The sequence below is a fragment of the Eubalaena glacialis genome, chromosome 2 (assembly GCF_028564815.1).
Source record: "Eubalaena glacialis isolate mEubGla1 chromosome 2, mEubGla1.1.hap2.+ XY, whole genome shotgun sequence".
In the NCBI taxonomy this organism is placed as follows: Eukaryota; Metazoa; Chordata; class Mammalia; order Artiodactyla; family Balaenidae; genus Eubalaena; species Eubalaena glacialis.
The window spans coordinates 39,278,577-39,295,513 of record NC_083717.1 but is presented as its reverse complement, the minus strand read 5'-3'; the positions used below and the strand labels follow the sequence as shown (position 1 = coordinate 39,295,513).

General features: G+C 44.9%; 1 protein-coding gene across 1 annotated transcript in view; it reads left to right on the top strand.

Annotated features, from left to right (window-relative positions):
* ABHD2 (abhydrolase domain containing 2, acylglycerol lipase) overlaps window positions 1-16,937 on the top strand; it is a 104,983-nt gene that overhangs the window by 24,050 nt on the left and 63,996 nt on the right. Inside the window, exons 2-3 of the mRNA XM_061179956.1 lie at window positions 694-792; window positions 3,321-3,520. Of these exons, the coding sequence (XP_061035939.1) occupies window positions 3,327-3,520 (194 nt within the window). The 5' untranslated portion in view covers window positions 694-792; window positions 3,321-3,326. The remainder of the gene's footprint in view (window positions 1-693; window positions 793-3,320; window positions 3,521-16,937) is intronic.

Below are 16,937 nucleotides of genomic sequence, written 5' to 3'. Positions count from 1 at the left end.
TATATAAACACTGGCTGTCCCTCCCCCACCCCTTTCTCTCTTGTGTTTCCTCTGCTGCTTTCGAAGCCACAGATCTTTAGCCCAGTGGTCCTGGCTCTGGTTCCCCATCTCACGGTGAGCACTTTTAGCTCCGGATGGCCCTGAGTAGCCAGCCTCCAGCCCCCAGTATGGACCAGATATGTCAGATGTTACGGCTCCCCACTCATTACTTTCAGTTCCGTTCTGTTTCTGGAACTGTGTTTTTGAGCCCATCTGTGCCCTTTTACTTTTCTCAGCTCATATTTTTTCCTGTCGTTGCTGTATATTTGGGAGAGATGGAACAAGTCAACTGCCTGCTGTCTTGACCTAAACCTAAGTGATTTCATTGGTCACACAGAGATGGTACCTGTCAGGTGTTTCTGAAGATTATGTTACAAGATAAAGGACAAAAGCAGTGTGAGTTTGCGTTAGCCAGAGTTTTGAACGCAGCAGATAACTTGTCCTGGAAACCACAGAGAGCCCGTCAGTCTGTGGATTCACAGAGGCTTCACCAGCAGGTCTGTCCAAACAGCCAAGAGTGCGTCACATGTGTTAATTAAAGAAATTGTCTTTTTCCCTAAAGACTTTAAATGCAGAAAAACTTAGACTATGCTTATATTTCAATTAAATTGCTTCTTTCTCAGCCTTTAAAACATCACCATCCGATCTTTTCAGCTTTTAGGTTAAATCGAATGAGATCTGACCTGACCGGCCCAGCTGTACAGCTTTTCAAGAACAGTTCATATTCGCAGTAGAGAGGAACAGGTGACGTAGGTACGTATTGGCAAGACTCTTATTTTTGCTTCTTCTCCCCACCTTCCCTGACATTAGTAAGTAGTGAGTGGAAGTGGGGACAGAGGGACTTCTTATACGTTTTTAATTCAATAAGTCTACTCTAGACCAGCCAGGAAACTGGTCAAGCCATCCAATGCATTCCTCTCCTCTCTTTGCAACCAAGGGGACAAGAAGGATGTCTGTTTCAGTTCCATATCACCAGCATCATGTCCGAGAAACTGGAATTCCTGCTAGGTTTTGGTTTTGGCCCTTCACTAACTACACTTAAAAATCCCTATTAAAATTAACACAACATTGTAAATCAACTATACTTCAATAAAATAATTTTTTTTTAAATCCCTATTAACAAGCTGTGTCTTCTTGGTTGTTTGTTTCTCGTCGGTTTGACTGGCATAGGTGGCAGGGCTTTGGAGAGATGAGGGACAGGGGCCACAGGTGGAACCCCTGGAGCATCTTTGAGTGCGGTGCTGTGTACTTTTTAGGTCACAGGCCCCTTGAAGAATCTGATTAAATCTGCAGACCCTCTTCCCAGAAAACTTACAGACACACACACTTTCATGTATAATTTCAGGGAGTTCCTGGACCTTAGAATTCCATAGGGGACCTACAGACCCCAAGTTAAAAGAATCCTTGTTTTAAGGGTTTGGGGAACAGCCTTTGGGGAACATGGCCCTAGGAGTGAGGTGACATGTCCCCAGAAGTTAAGTTTTAAGGAAACTGTCAGCTCATAAAAGGTCAGAGGTTGATGCAGCTGAAAAGTATATTCTGAGGTCCAACCCTGATTCTAAATCATGCCAGATAAATTTTAAAAAATTATTTTCTTGCCCTGATGGTGAGTTAAGGAGCTGGGATCTTTTTTGTTTTTTAATTGGGGTATAGTTGATTTACAATGTTGTGTTAGTTTCAGGTGTACAGCAAAGTGATTCAGTTATGCATATACATATATTCATTCTTTTTTAGATTCTTTTCTCATATAGGTTATCACAGAATATTGACTAGAGCTCCCTGTGCTGTACAGGAGGTCCTTGCTGGTTATCTGTGTTATATATAGTGGTGTGTGTGTGTTCATCCCAAGCTTTTGATTTATTCCCCCACCCCCACCCCCACACTTTTCCCCTTTGGTAACCATCGTTTGTTCTCAATATCTGTAAGTCTGTTTCTGTTTTGTAAACAAGTTCATTTGTTTCTTTTTTTTAAATTAGATTCCACATATGAGTGATATCATATGATACTTGTGGGATCTTTGATTGCCTTTCCTCACTGAGTTGGAACCCCTGCCAGAGATCATCTACAGTGTGTTTGGGTCCTGTATTTGCCAAAATCACCTCGATTTTAGAAAAGGGCTTCTGAGACCTCTCTGGCCTGGCTGTAGGTCTCAAATGAGTTCATTCGGTTATGCCCCAAACATGTTTTTGAGAGATCGTTTTGTCTTGCCTCTTCTGTCTGCACCGTTGGCCACCAGAGTTCTCATGCTGTTTTTAGCAGAGGCTACTTGAAACCATTCCAGGGGAAGCTGTTGCCATAGCTACCTTGGCTGCCAGAGTTACCGCTTTCTCCTTTTTGTTAGCTTGTGGTTTCCCTGATTTTTAAGGTAACAGCTGATGTTCTGTTTTCCTGCCTTGCAGCAAGGAAGAGGATGGAATTTTGTTGCTGTTGATGTTTGGTTTTTTATGTTTGGAGTGGTGTGTGTGTGTGTTCTGTGTACAAAATAAAGCTACCTGAGAAGATGAAAAGCCAGATATGCATGTACGTTTTCCGTACTCCAGTTTTTAATTTTGGTCTAGCAGTTGAATTTGGTCCACTTTTAGCCCAATTTTGGACTAACGGCTATAGTCAGTTGCCTTCGGTGGGGAAGAATGTGGCCAAGTTCCATTTCACACTGCCTACAACTCCCAGGAGCAAGAACCACTGCGACCTGGGCTGAGCCTGAACTTGGCTCCAGCACCAGGGCTGCCTCCAAAGGAGCAGGTGGCTGAATCAGGCCCTTCCTGCTCTGAAAACAGAGGTGAGAGGCCAGCAGGCAGTACAGCCTCACCTGGTGGCAGCAGCAGTCCCATCTCACGGCTCTGTCCGAGGCTGTAAACACAACACCTCACATGCAGCTGGTGCTCCAGGTGCAGGTTAAGTCTGCAGAGAGATTCAAGGTTGCCTGGTAACAGAAATCAAAGCTCTCCTCCTGGCCCCCCTTGTACCTCTCCGACTGGACTCCTTTCTCCTGCTCTCAGCAGGACGCTATTCTCAGCATTTTCCAATTCTCTCATCTTAGAAATAAACGTTCATTACATTAAAAAAAACACCACCCAGCCCAGTTTATTAGTGCTCAGGACTGTTCGTGATCTGGGTTGTTGCCAGTCTGTTGGCACTTGTAAGGCACCGATGGGAATCGGCCAGGGTGGGTTCTGCGGGCACATCTGGATCGTGACAGGTGATCGCTGGCTTTGTCTCTGTGTGGTGGGCTCCTCCCCTCCCCACGTGCTTCTAAACCTGCCTGTACCCCTGCTCCCCAGATCAAGATGAATGCCATGCTGGAGACCCCCGAGCTCCCGGCCGTGTTTGACGGGGTGAAGCTGGCCGCAGTGGCTGCTGTGCTGTATGTGATTGTCCGGTGTTTGAACCTGAAGAGCCCCACGGCCCCGCCTGAACTCTACTTCCAGGACTCGGGGCTCTCATGCTTCCTGCTCAAGTCCTGTCCTCTTCTGACCAAAGAGTGAGTAGACCTCAAACCCACCTGTACACCCGCCTGCTGATCTGTCTTTGCAGTGTTCAAAGAAGAACTTTCTCACAATGTGTCCTCAAGGCATCCATGTAAAATAGTGTCATTGGTGTTAAAGTAGCCACCATCTCAATAGGAGACTGGCGTTTGAATCCTGGCGGTAGGAGACAGCCTCAGATCTTTGTTGCCTGGAAACATCCCTTCCTCCACGGTGTGGTGTCATCATCCATGACAAGGACTTTGCAGAAAACAGTTGTCATTTTTAGGTAGATACAGAAAGCTTAGACAATATTCTAGCCCTTTATCAAATGCTCTGTTGCCAGTTCTAAGACAGAGAAATCATCCTGACCCAAAATAATTAATGAGCAAAAAAAGCACAGGCTCATTCATTGGGTACTGTCCCTCTGCCTTATTGAAAAATATACTGAGCATTAACTAAGAGAATCCACTTAAAGAGAGGGTTTTCATTGCAAGTGAACCAGATTTCCCTGCAGAAGCCCCAGGTCTGTGTTTTGGGGGTGGCAGGGGTGAGCACTGCTTCTGATAGAGGAAACCGTAGTTGTAAAACAAAGGGTATCTGCATTCCACATCACACGTGCTGTTTTCAGGAGATGCGTCGTGAAATCTTCCCCTGTTGATGTCTTCTGAGTAACTCTGTCTTCCTGCAGTGCTTGGGACAAGCCTCTCACGTGAAGCAGTCCACGCTCTTTGGGGTCTTAGTTCCTTCCTCCTTCCTCGTCATTGCTGCTTCACCTTGTTTGTGCCTCTTCAAGCTTAGTCCACTCTGCCAGGTGTGCCTTTTCAGATGGACGCTGCTCGGAGAGCTGTCTTATCCCAACCGTGTCCCCGGAGCACCTAACAAAGTTTCTAATACTCAGTGGACAGTAGCAGAAGCTCTTCCCTCTATCCCGGTATAACCTCTCACCACCTCTGTTGGGTGAATGATTCCCTTCTAAGAGCAGATGGGCAACAGAGACACCTGAGAGTTTGGGCTCTTGCTTTGTCCTCTTTGGTTGTCTAGTTCATTTTCATGTGCTGTTACCCACGGGTGAAGCGCTGTGGGCTGCAGGTGTTTTGGGTGTTTGTGTACAGTTTGCTCGTAGTTGTAACAATAATGCCATGACTCCAAAAAGTTGCTATCAAGTTGAGAGAGACTTATAACTCCGTCATATTGCCTAATACCTGTGGACTGCCATGTACCATATAAATGTCATCATAGTAAATTTGGACCCGCCCCTGCTGAAGGGATTTTACATTACAGTAGGCTCCACAACCATTATCAAGGACGTGGTGTTCTTAGCAAGCAGTGTTTGCATTGAAAACGCTCCTCTCTGAGGAGCGTACACAGAATCGGTATGTTTTCAAAATTGTCCAGCATTTTTCTTCCATACTTAATTTAGATAATTCACTCATCTGGCAAGGAACATTTGCACCCGATTTCAGATTGAGTGGGACCCAGTTAGACCCAGTTCCCAGGTCTTCTTTTTGTAGAGAGCGTTTGAAAACCAAGATATTAAAAGCGCTACAAGATTATAGGCAGATGAGTACACATTTCCACCAGCATTGGTTCCTAAGTAATTAGAGGAAGCCCTGAGAAAGTTGCTCCTGTCCAGGCTCTGGATAAACATCACGTAAGGTTTGATTCCACACTAATTGTTCAAAGTGTTTAAAAAAAAAAAAAAGCTGATTTTGGCAGGGTTTTTTTTTAACCTCTTTTCTTGTTTTCTTTGAAAAATACCCAGAGACATAAGTCCAATAGTTTCTCTTTGCTTTTTCCCCTTCCTGGCACTCTTTCTCAATGAGCCTATGGAACTGTCCTGGCGCTACGTGACCTCTATTGCGATTGCCCCCACCCTCCCTCCTGGGATGGAAGTGCATCCCTGGTCACAGTCTCCTTGGACCTCGTGGCTCTGGCCACCCTCTCCCACCACCCCCTTCATTAACCAGTTGCCACGCTCCTTCCTGGTGAACACAAATCAGGGAGGGGTGGAGGTCAGCCTAGGTTAAAGGCAGAACTGATGCATGTTTAGGACTTAGCTATGGTTTGAAGGTGGCTGTGAGAGGACAATTCCCCAGAAACTATGTACTTCCAAGACCTGTCCTGTTGAGCACTGGACCAGCCCTCTAGAGCACGTTGGAACATTACTTAAAACAGCTAAATGCCAAACACCCACATTCTCTGACTTGATCGTGACAAATGATTATTAAAGGGCAAAAGGATTCACTTTTCCCCTCCATCTTTTAACTAGGTTCTTATTTTTTATTTATACTCTTAATTTTGGGAAAAACTGTATCCTGTGTTCACGTAGCACATCACCAAAATGTTTTCCTGTTACTCTCTCATCCACATTACTGCATTTAAAATTTTGAGTATCTCTCATAGGCATTATGCCATTTAATCCTCTTAACAACTTTGAGGTTGGATTCATTTTTCCTCTCATTTTAAGGATGGGGAAATGAGGAGTAGCAGAGGCGGAGACTGGACCCAAGTCTGTGACCCCAGAGCTGGCTTCCTTCCTATCCACAGGGAGGGGGACAGAGACCTTTCTCAGGGTGCAGGTGAGAGAGAGGAAGCCGAGAGCAGTGAGGGGCCAGCCCACGACAACAGTCTCTAGCAGGACTGGCCCCAGACTGGCCTTCCGATTCCTGCATGACCCTCTTTCTATTTTAATTACTGTCGGAAGCCGGTGGCCTTGATGTTCTTTCTCTGTGTGGCGTGTTTGTAACAGCCTTCCATATATTTGAAGCTGAGAGCAGGAAACATATCTGTTATGGGTAAAAGTGCTTCTCCTGGGACTTTGAAGATTTTTTTTCCCAGAGGAAGCCTGTCTGCAGCCTTCACAAACAATCATCTAGGCTAGAAATGTCAGTTAATTGATTTACAACAAGCTAATGGTGTTACTCAGTAACCCCGACTGAAAGTGGCCAGTTATTATGACTTATGTCCGGAATCAGGACATAGTCTCTTGCTGTTCTGGTGTAGAAAAAAAAGTCGGTGAAAGGTGAACGTTGAAAACCTGTTAGGAGAATAGGGATTTTTTTTCCCCTCCTTTCAGCACTGAAGTCAGTTTTTAAATCTGTTTTGAGATCACCTATCCAAAGATACATTAGAAGTGAACCTTTTAATGTCTGGAAGAAAACTTTTCTAAGATGGGATGATATGTCTCTTGTTCACTTAGCAACAGATCAATATTTACCTAGCAATTCCTTTTTTTTGTTCTCAAGAAGTGTTTGCTTTTAGTGAAACAAGCAAACTAAAAGCTCAAATCAGTATTATGAGAAAATGTAGATGATGATACAGATCTCCGTTTTTTCCCGAATAAAAAATTTAATGCATATTCATTTTTTTAAATGGAGAATAAAGTGAAACATACAAAAATCATCTGTAAGTCTCCTCCTCAGAGATTCATATCATTACTACTTTGGTCATCACCCCTGTGGGGTTTTTTCTGCTGCAGATACTTTCCCCCAACAAAGTCAGGGGCATATATAGCATTTGATAACCTGCTTTAACACTTTGTGTTCCCTGGGAACTTCCCTGGCGGTCCAGTGATTAAGAGTCTGCACTTCCAATGCAGGGGGTGCAGGTTCGATCCCCTGTGGGGGAACTGACTGAGATCCCACATGCCTTGTGGCGCAGTCAAAAAATTAAAACAAAACAAAACACTTGGTATACCATGGACATTTATCCACGCTCCTACATATCTTCTAATATTTGATTTTTAACAGCTTCAGAATTCTGTCAACCATTCAGATTTCCTAATGGCCGTTGGCAGCAGTGGTGTAGAGAAAAAGGCTTGATTTGAAATGTAGATTAGGATACAAACTGAGGTCTTCTTCTAAACTAGCTGCAGAACCCTGGACCAAGTGACAGGCCCTCTGATCCTTGGTTTCCTTGTGTATAAAATGAAACAGTCTTACAAAGCTACTTCTCATCATGAAGCTAGGATAGGAAAGTACTACCCAAGACAGCATCAATGTTCTTTTTATTTATACATGCGGCAGACACCACGTAGACTTCTAATACCCCAGCTTTTTGTTGGGGGTGAATGACTCAGTGACTAGAAGTCACAGAGCCATGAAGAGGGGAACATTCTAGAGCTGTGCTTTACACATATCTCTAGTTTTAAGCCATGAAGAAAAGGTTGAGTGTTTCTGATGGTAATTCTTTAACTGTAATGCATGAAAAAAAACAGGGCTGATTGGCCCCATTATTCTGGCTGTGTATACTACCTCTTTTCCCATTCTAACATACATTGAACCATCCCAGTGTGGCTTGGGAAATGGGTTGTGCTATGGACTGAATTGTGTCCCTCCCCAAATTCATATGTTGAGGCCCTAACTCCTGATGTGATGATATTTGGAGATGGGACCTCTAAGAGATAATATGGGTTAAATGAGGTCATACGGGTGAGACCTTCATGATAGGATTAGTGCCCTTGTAAGAAAAGGAAGAGATACCAGTGCTCTGTCTCTACCATATAAGGACACAGCAAGAAGGTGGCCTTCTACAAGCCAGGAAAAGAGCTCTCACCAGGAATCAGATTGGCTTACACCTTGATCGTGGACTTCCAGCCTCTAAAATTGTGAGAAATAATTTCTGCTACTTAAGCCAGAAAAAAAATTTAAATTAAAATAATCAAATAATAAAATGAAACAGGTAGCTTTCCTGCAGTACCCTTTCAGCAGTAACATCCTCTGAGTCTAGGACCACTGCATTGTCACCAAGCACCGGAAGAGTTTCCTGCGGGAAGGACCCTGGGTTTGGGGAGCCCTGGTTACAAGGTAAGGGCAAGAACCCAAAGAGAAGGATTTTCTTGTGTATCTGCCCTCTCCTAACTATTCCCACTCCCCTTGCTCTAAGACAAGGGGACACTGGATCCCATGGGCTTTTGTTTTTTTTAAGGACTTTTTTGAGCTATCATTTACATATATTAAAATATACAAACCTTAAGTATACAGCTCAGGGCCTTTTGCATATATATTCACCTGTGTAACTGCCACTCCCTTGTGCTTTACAGGGGTGTCCCGAGTCACCTCCCTGCCTCTGCCCCACTCTGTCACAATACCACTTGAGTTGGGTTCTTCAAGCAGGCCAGCACCCAGGGTGCTACAGTGTGACCCCAGCCTACCTGGCCCGCCTTACCACTCATGGCGTTCTCCCATTGCCCGTTAAGTGCCTGCCCCTTAGGTTTTCATCCCTGGCTCCCCCAAATCCCTTCTTTCTCTCTGCACCAAGATACCTCCTTACCCTGTAAGAAAAACTTTAAATAACTTCAATTCTGAGAAACTTTGCCTGACTTCCTCCAACTCCTCTTCAGCCAGAATGAGGCCCTCTTCCATCTTCCTACCCGCGTTTCCCCAGCATGTAGCTTCTGTGTCCATTTAGCACATTTCATCTTGTTCTTTAGGGATCTGTGTCTGTCTCTTTTCTTCATCAGTGGAGTACCTGTACCCCCAAATCAAGAGCCATACTCTTGACCAGACAGAACAGGATTCCTAGCAATGCCAAATCTTTAAGTATAATGCCGTTCTGTCTCTCGTTTTCCATAGACAGGTGTAGATGAGGGATGTTCCCATTTTGGTGAATGCCACGTGCTCAGGCGAAAGAAACCACACTGTTTCCAGCTTATGCAATCAGTGCTGCTCAGGGGCGCTCCAGGGAATCAGGTGTACCTTCGGCTCTGATCAAGTTTTGTTTATTAGGAAGTCACCATGCTGTCTCTGAAAGAAGATAGATTGGTTGTTTGGTCTTAAATTAAGTCAGGGCAACCCCAGGTCTATGCAGAAAGGCAGTTTGCAGCCTCTGCCCTTCCCTTGTATTTTCCATCACCAGGTCCTGGTTAGAAAACGAAGGCAGGAAGCAGGTGCCCCATCTCTGGAAGCCTGCTATTAAAATGTATATATGCCCTGTGGGAAGCCAGGCTTCTGCTTTTTCACTCATTAGCAGGCCTGTCAGTATGGGTCGTGGTATAGCTGAAGATGAAGGCATTTAGGAGGAATGTGATGGAGCACTTAGCTAATAGACAAGCCTAAAAGAGGATAGCTGAGGTGTTTTTATTGGATGCAAGAGACATCTGTGAGTCCCTACAGGGTCTGGAGAAGGGAAGCAGTGTGATCAAAACCTCAGCCACATGTTTGGCTGAGGGTCCTTTCTTCCCCAGAGACAAAAAGGTAATGGGTTTCTTCTGCACCCAGCTGCCACCTGTATTAATAAGAACTGGATGTTATTATTCTCTGTGAGTTTGAGAGATACCTGAAACTTGAAGAAGAGGGTCACACCCATTCCAACACCAAGTCAAAAATAGTAGTTGACTCACCTATGCCATGGTGCCCTTTCTGAGCATTTCCTCTTTGAAGCTGCTTCAGACACTCATAAGAGAATGGCAGAAACCCCATGACCTTTCCATGGATCGTAAGGGGTTCATCTTCTGTGGTTTTTTTCTTTTTCTCTCCTCACTCACCAAGAGTACAAACTCCAAACAAGAATCCTATTGAAATGTTGTTGTCATCATAATTAGTCCATATTTTTAGTTTCCTGCCAGTGGTCCTCCGTTAGTCTTGGTTAATGAACATTTGAAGATCTACTTCTCTGAGACTCCATTGTTGGGAGTATTTTTAAAAGGTCATTTTTAAAAACTTTTTCATTGTGAACAAAATTTTTAGGGATTTTTCCCTGGCAGTCCAGTGGTTAAGACTCCAAGCTTCCACTGCAGGGAGTGTGGGTTCGACCCCTGGTCGGGGAACTAAGATCCTGCATGCCACATGGCACAACCAAAAAACAAAAACAAAAACAAAAAATGTTATTGGTTTCTGCACAACTGTGCTTCCTAATTATTTCTTCTCTCAAGCAATACCAATTCCCTCTCTGTTGCAGTCATACACATTCCCTTCCTAACGGTAATATTCATTTTTCTTTTATGTACCCCAAATAAAAGCCTGATTCTATATATAAAAATACTATATGTATATATATATATATATATATATATATGCAAGATACACTATTTTTGTCCTCATGTACCAAGGACATATTAAATAATTAGAAGTACTCAACAGAAAAGCACTAATTCAGATCTCTCTGATACTGCAGTATATGGAATTATTTTCCAAATCTAAAGGGCAAAGGACTCCGTATATAAACTCCTACTCCCCTTCCCATTTCCTTCCTTGCCTCCTTTTTATTTTACTGTCTATTTGCAGTGGCAGCGTCACAGGGGAAGCTAGGGCAAGGGTCTTGGATATAGACAATTGGTGTTTTCTCAGTCTTAAATAAAACACCATGCAAAAGCAGCTTCACACGTCCCCTTCCAGTCAGATTGCCACCCCTAGGCCCCTCCTGGGTAGAAATTCTGGAGCCAGCACTGCTTATTTATAGGAGTTAAAGTTGAAAAGAATTTGATTATCTTGGGCTTAAATTCTTAATTCCCTCTTGCTCCCAGAGACATTCCAAATCAGATTTAGATCCTTTCCTCCTTGGCTGAACACTAAAGCTTTGTCCTTTTTATAGGATAATCTCCTAATTGCCAAGAGTCTTAATTCTCTTGACCTGATTTTACCCATTTTAAGAACTGTGTAAATATTTCCTTAGATGCTTGTGGTAAACCATTAACAATTGATAAGTGGATCTGTAGTGCTCTGGTGGGCTTATTATGTAGGCACCAGACCTTCAAGCACATTTTTGGGAAACTTACATTACAAGAGAGTTCTTGAAAGATGAAAGACTCAAAATCATCTCTGTTGAGACTGATTATTGATGGTTAGCTTCAGTGAGGACACGTTCTCAGGTGACTTCATCTTAAAATTGCTTGTTTCTGATGACATGGCCCAGACCAAAGCAGTCAAGGTGAGTTGTTAAACCTTGGCTACTGTCCTCTGTTACTAGGCTGACCAAACGTCCCGGTTTTCCCAGGACTGATAGGTTTCCCAGAATATGGAACTTTCGATGCTAAAACCAGGGAAGTACCAGACAAATGGGGATGCGTTGGCCACTCTCTGTTACTGTCTTCTGCCATCACGTGGTGAGGTTTTTATAAGGGGGTATGCATTAGGGGTAGGTGTTCAGTTCGCCAGTGGTCAGGTTTAATTTAACTCTTGGATGTTGCCCACCTGTACTGTCTCTGCCCTAGCAGGTCACTTATCCAAGAGGCCAGGAGGAAAGTGCTACCATCTTTGAGGCCTCTTGTATTGAATTAAGATGAGCAAGCTGAGCCTGTGGAGAAATTCATCCACTTTCTCTAACCTTGGTACAGGTTGTAGCTTCTTGTTAGAGACTCTGTGCCTTCATGCAGGAATTGCTGAAAGATCTAAAAGCTTCCAAATCCAGAATATTCAAGACTTCTTTGATTTAGTTCAGATGGAAGGCAGCACATCTCCCATGTGCCGTGCACTCCTTAAAGAAGTCAATTTCAGTTTCCAAAAACGTATGACCAACCTATTCCCCTGTTCATCATGCCTGAGTTTATTCTTCAGGGCTCTACCATGCCTTCAAAAAGGCAAAAGAAGCATGTGCTACAGCTGATTCCATCACAACGGTGTCAAACCCAGCACATATGGATGGGCAAGTGGGCCTCTGCTCCGTGCAAGGCCGGTCCCATTGCCAAGTCACCCTCTCTTTCAGTCTTTCCCAGACTAGGCTCGATGTCAAACTAATCCTTTTGTCTGCCTGCTCTACGGCACGGCTCCCTTCACTATGACAGTACACTCGATACTACAAAGCAGTATATGCTTTACTAGTAACGTATAATTAAGACAACAACTTGACTTTGAAAGTGTGTTCTAGAGGGTTAATAAATATGATTTCTAAACTCTAACTGCCCCTGTTGCCATCCAGCGGTGTAGAGGGTTAAGAGCTGTCTGCAGTTTTACTTCATCTTTGTCTGAAGCAGCGGTGTGTAAAGCGACCAATTTTGGAAGCCCCCAGTTCTCTGCAGCAGCCTCGAGGATACCTTCTGTGCAAATGGAGTCTGTTGGGGGGACTGGGTTTTAGGATCAGAATCTGCTTGGTGGTTAACTCAAGGAAAGCATCTTCCTGGATTTCTAAGGAAATCTACCCCTCCGTGAAATTCTAGGAAGCGAAGCTTTTACTCGTACAGAAAGCTGTAATCCTTAACGAATTGATGTTTCACATGATTGGATGAGATGCCATCCCTGTTACCACCCCAAGTAACTGTCTGCCAGGCTGAGCAGTGCCCTCTCTCAAGGGCTGTGTCCTCCTCAGAGCAAGCACTTCCTCTGCCCAAGGCGGCTGCCTGCGGTGCAGTGTCACCACAAGCGCTGGAAATGAGTCAGCCCTTGTGGCAGCTTGTGAACCACCCTAAATCTCCACCCCATGTCGTTTCTAATCATAGAGTGAGGGCTCTCGGTCAGCGAGGGTGCCTTGGCGTCAAGTTGGAGGGCTTAATTTCTGAGGTAGACATTAAGAGTCTATAATCCGGAGCATTTGGGAAACCTCCTAGCCTGGAAGTCAGTGGTTGATCCCAAACCGTCTCTGGCCTTGTGGGAACAAAGAGGTCCACAAGAAGCAGCAGGTTGTGTGTTTTTCCATGTTTTCACTGAGTACTAATGCCATTGCCAACCAACCTGACTTTCCTGTTGACATGTGGCACCAAATTCTCCAGAACTGATGTTTTCAGCCAGATAACAAAAGCTTGAACAGTAATTCCTTATTAATATGAAGTGAGAAACTCCATGTTTGTTTGTTTTTTAATTTCTTTTTCTTTTTCTTTTTTTTTTTTTTGGCTGCGCTACACGGCTTGTGGGATCTTAGTTCCCTGACCAGGGATCAAACCCGGGCCCACGGCAGTGAAAGAGCCGAGTCTTAACCACTGGACCACCAGGGAATTCCCCATGTATGTTTTTTAAACTTGAAATCTGCCAAGCCATAAGAGTACAGACTTTTCCTTCCTTAGCATTTCAATAAAGGATGATTCTTCTCAGTGAATACATAAATATGTATTTTTTAAAGTTAGTTAATATTTAGTAACCTGCTCTTCCAGTCTGTTCTCTGTGTGTATACCACACTCGTCCCCTCCCATACACACAGAACCCTTTTTCTCGTATTTCCACCTCCTCTGCGCGTCAAAGTCCTCTTCATCCCTCAAGGCCTCCCCACATCCTAGTTCTTCCAGCATTCTCTGACTTTCACTCTTCTTCTGTCCCTTTGGCGCCTACCTAACAACAGGGGTGTAAATGATATCTTTCCATGTGTGTATCTCTCTTCTGTATTCTGAGAGGCTTAAGGACAGACACCATCTTAAAATTTTCTTTATTCTCTATGGCCGCTGCTTTGCACAGAGTCAGTGCACCCTAATGTTTTTAGGTAGTTTTGGTAGGAACCCAGGTGATTACGTGTCAGAATGAGTAATTCAGGTAAGTGGTAAAGGAGTTTAGAGAAAGAGGGAGATGGTACTATGGTGGCTTGGATGTTGAGGTCTTGTGTGATCCTGAAAGATGAGTTGGTTTGGAAAGAAGAAGAGAAGACAGAGAGGTTGGTGTGAGCATGAGCCAGTGAAATCCATCCTTTAAGCAAGTGCTTCCGGTAGAAAACCGACTTTGCTCTCTGGGCCAGCACTCTTCACCCACCCACATCTCTCCCCTTGTCCGGCTAGCCTCCCAGCCAGCTGGCCTGCGTAACAAGATGATGGAGTCCTCACCAACTTGGCATGTCTCCTCATTATCACTGCTGTGCCCTGACCCCACAGCCCCTCTGCTCCTGTCGCCCCAGTTCCAGGATCTTCATTTGGCTGGACTTTGACCATCTCTCTTGCAATTCCCAAACATCTCCTTGGTGCTCTTTGTATAGCCTTTGGACCTGCCGCCCTCTCTGCCCTTTGTTCACTGTGCCCTTGATTTTGTTTGCTAGTGTGCTTTGGCCCCATCACTGGCCTAGTCGCCATAGCTGCTTCCCGGCCAGCTCTTTGCCAGGTCCCTATGCCATGATCTGGTGTGACAAGAGCTGTCTGATTACAGCAGAGAGCCCCAGGTCTTCAGGGGAGAAAGAGGAGGTCAGATCACATGGAGTCTCAAATTCCCAGAAAGGAGGTGTTTGGACTTGATCCCACGAGCACTAGTGGTGGTAGGAAAGGGAAGGGCGGGACAAATTCTAGATGCCTTTCAAGGTAGAATCAATGGCATCAATCAATCAAATGTTGGTGGATAATGGAATGGCCTTGGGCATTGGCGGGAAGGGCTGAATCACAGAAAATGCAGTTGAGAGAAGAATAGAATCATTGACAGAAATAGAGAAGTCCAGTAGGGAAGCTGCTTTCTTGGGGAAAGCTGTTTAGTTTGGGGCAGTCTGTGGGAGGTACCTGTGCCCAGGTGCAAATGTGGCAACAGTGTGGCTTAGGTGTGAGCTTAAGGCCCGACATGCAGATCCCAGAGCGGCTGCCGGCGGGGGAGAGAAAGACAGAGGGGCAGAGAGAGCCGAGGACCAATGGCTGTGGCAGGTGAGGGTGGGAGGAAGAGCCGGAGAGCAAGCCAGAGATAGGCAGTCAGAAAGGTTAGAGGAGAACCGGAGCCCCGGTTGTCATCGAAGCCAGAGAAGGAAGGCGTGGCAGGAGACAGTGTCAGAAACCACAGAGAGTGAGGAAGAATGAGGGCTGACCAAAGGCCTTGGAGCTCGGCCAGAAAGAATCAGGGATTTAAAAAAAAATCTTTTGGCTGTACCGTGCGGCATGTGGGATCTTAGTTCCCCGACCAGGGATCGAACCCGCGTCCCCTGCATTGGAAGCACAGAGTCTTAACCACTGGACCGCCAGGGAAGTCCCAGAATCAGGGATTTTTGAGGGTGAGTTTTCAGTAGTAGTGTCAGAAAAGAAGTCAGCTCATAGAAACTGAGGGGAAAAAAAAATGAGTGTGGTAACCAAAGCTGAGAAAGAAAGGAAGGGGAAAAAATAGGAAGCTAGAGGAGAAAGTCAGGTTGGATGAAGGTCTTCCCCAAGATTGGGAAGGTGAGTGCCGGGGTGCCAGGCAGAGGGAGAAGTTAGCAGCTGTTGCTCAGGGAGATGTGGAGCCCGGGCTCTGTGGTGAGACCACCTGGGCTCAAATGCCAGCTCTGCCCGCTCCTGGCCAGGCCACTTCACCTTGCTGAGTGTCTGTTTCCTCATTCGTAAAATGGGCAGAAGAGCACTTATTTCATAGGTTCAGTATGAGAATAAAAAGAGACAGCATGTGAAATGGTTTATAGGCCGCTTAGCATGTGTAAGACTTCAGTAAGTATAGCTGCTTTATCGTAGCTATTTTCATATTAACATTATTAGCTAGATCAGTTGTAAAAATGACAAAGGGCATCATGTACACCAAGTTCACACAAGAATATTTGGACATCTATAAGACCTCGGTGGATAAATGGGTAAAGGATATGACTAGATAATTTCCACAAGAGGAAAGACTAGTAATAAATACCAAATAATGTTCAGCCTTGGTAGCAATGAAACTTTTAAAAATAGAGTATTGTTGGATACTCAGAGGAAAATCTGGCAATATGATCAATATGAAATTAAATTGGACACGGCATTAGTCAAGATAGGCTAGTTTATGCTAGTTTAGTGGTAACTAATTACCCCTAAATCTCAGTGTCTTAAAACCACAAACATTTATTTCTCACTCCTGCTACATGTTTACTTTAACCAGCAGGAGGGCTCTGCTGATTGTATTCCCACTAGGACCCCAGCTGATGGAGGTGTCATCTCCATGTGTGCTTCCATGGCCACCACGGAGGTGGGAAAAGGGCTGAGACAACTCACTGCTACCCAGAAGGGACCCTCAGTCATTTTCTTTCCCATTTCGTTGGTTAAAGCAGGGCTTATGGCCACGCCTAACTTCAGGCACGCAGACTCACCCTGTATCCAGGAGGAGGGAGTATGATGGTGACCACAGACACTAACTCCTATCAGCTGAAGCTCCTCAGTCTGTCTCTCCGCACCATCCCATTGCTTCTGCCTCAGTTCAGGGCATCATCAGGTCTTGCTTGGACCTATCGCATAGCTGCACAGCTATTCTCTACCCTTCTAACCACCTTGCAGGCCACCAAGTTGTCTTCTAAAGCACAAATCTGGTCATGTCATGCCCCTGCTCTAAGCCACCTGTGGGGTGAGGTCCAGCATCAGCCTTGCTTCTTCTCTCCCACCCACATGCCTTGTGTTCCCGACACATCAAATCACCCCACATTTCCTGATACCCTGTGTTCTCTCCGGCCTGTGTCTTACACTTGTCATTCCTTCTACCTGGAATCCTTCCATACCTTTACACAGACTCCTTATTTGAGAGAACACAGATTTCACCTCTTGAGGAAGCCTTCCTGGGTATCCTCCTCCACACTCGGACTGAGTTGTTGGTTATCTCACAGCATCTGGGACTTCCATTATAGAATTTACATTCATCTGCATTAAAATTATTTACTAGTTGG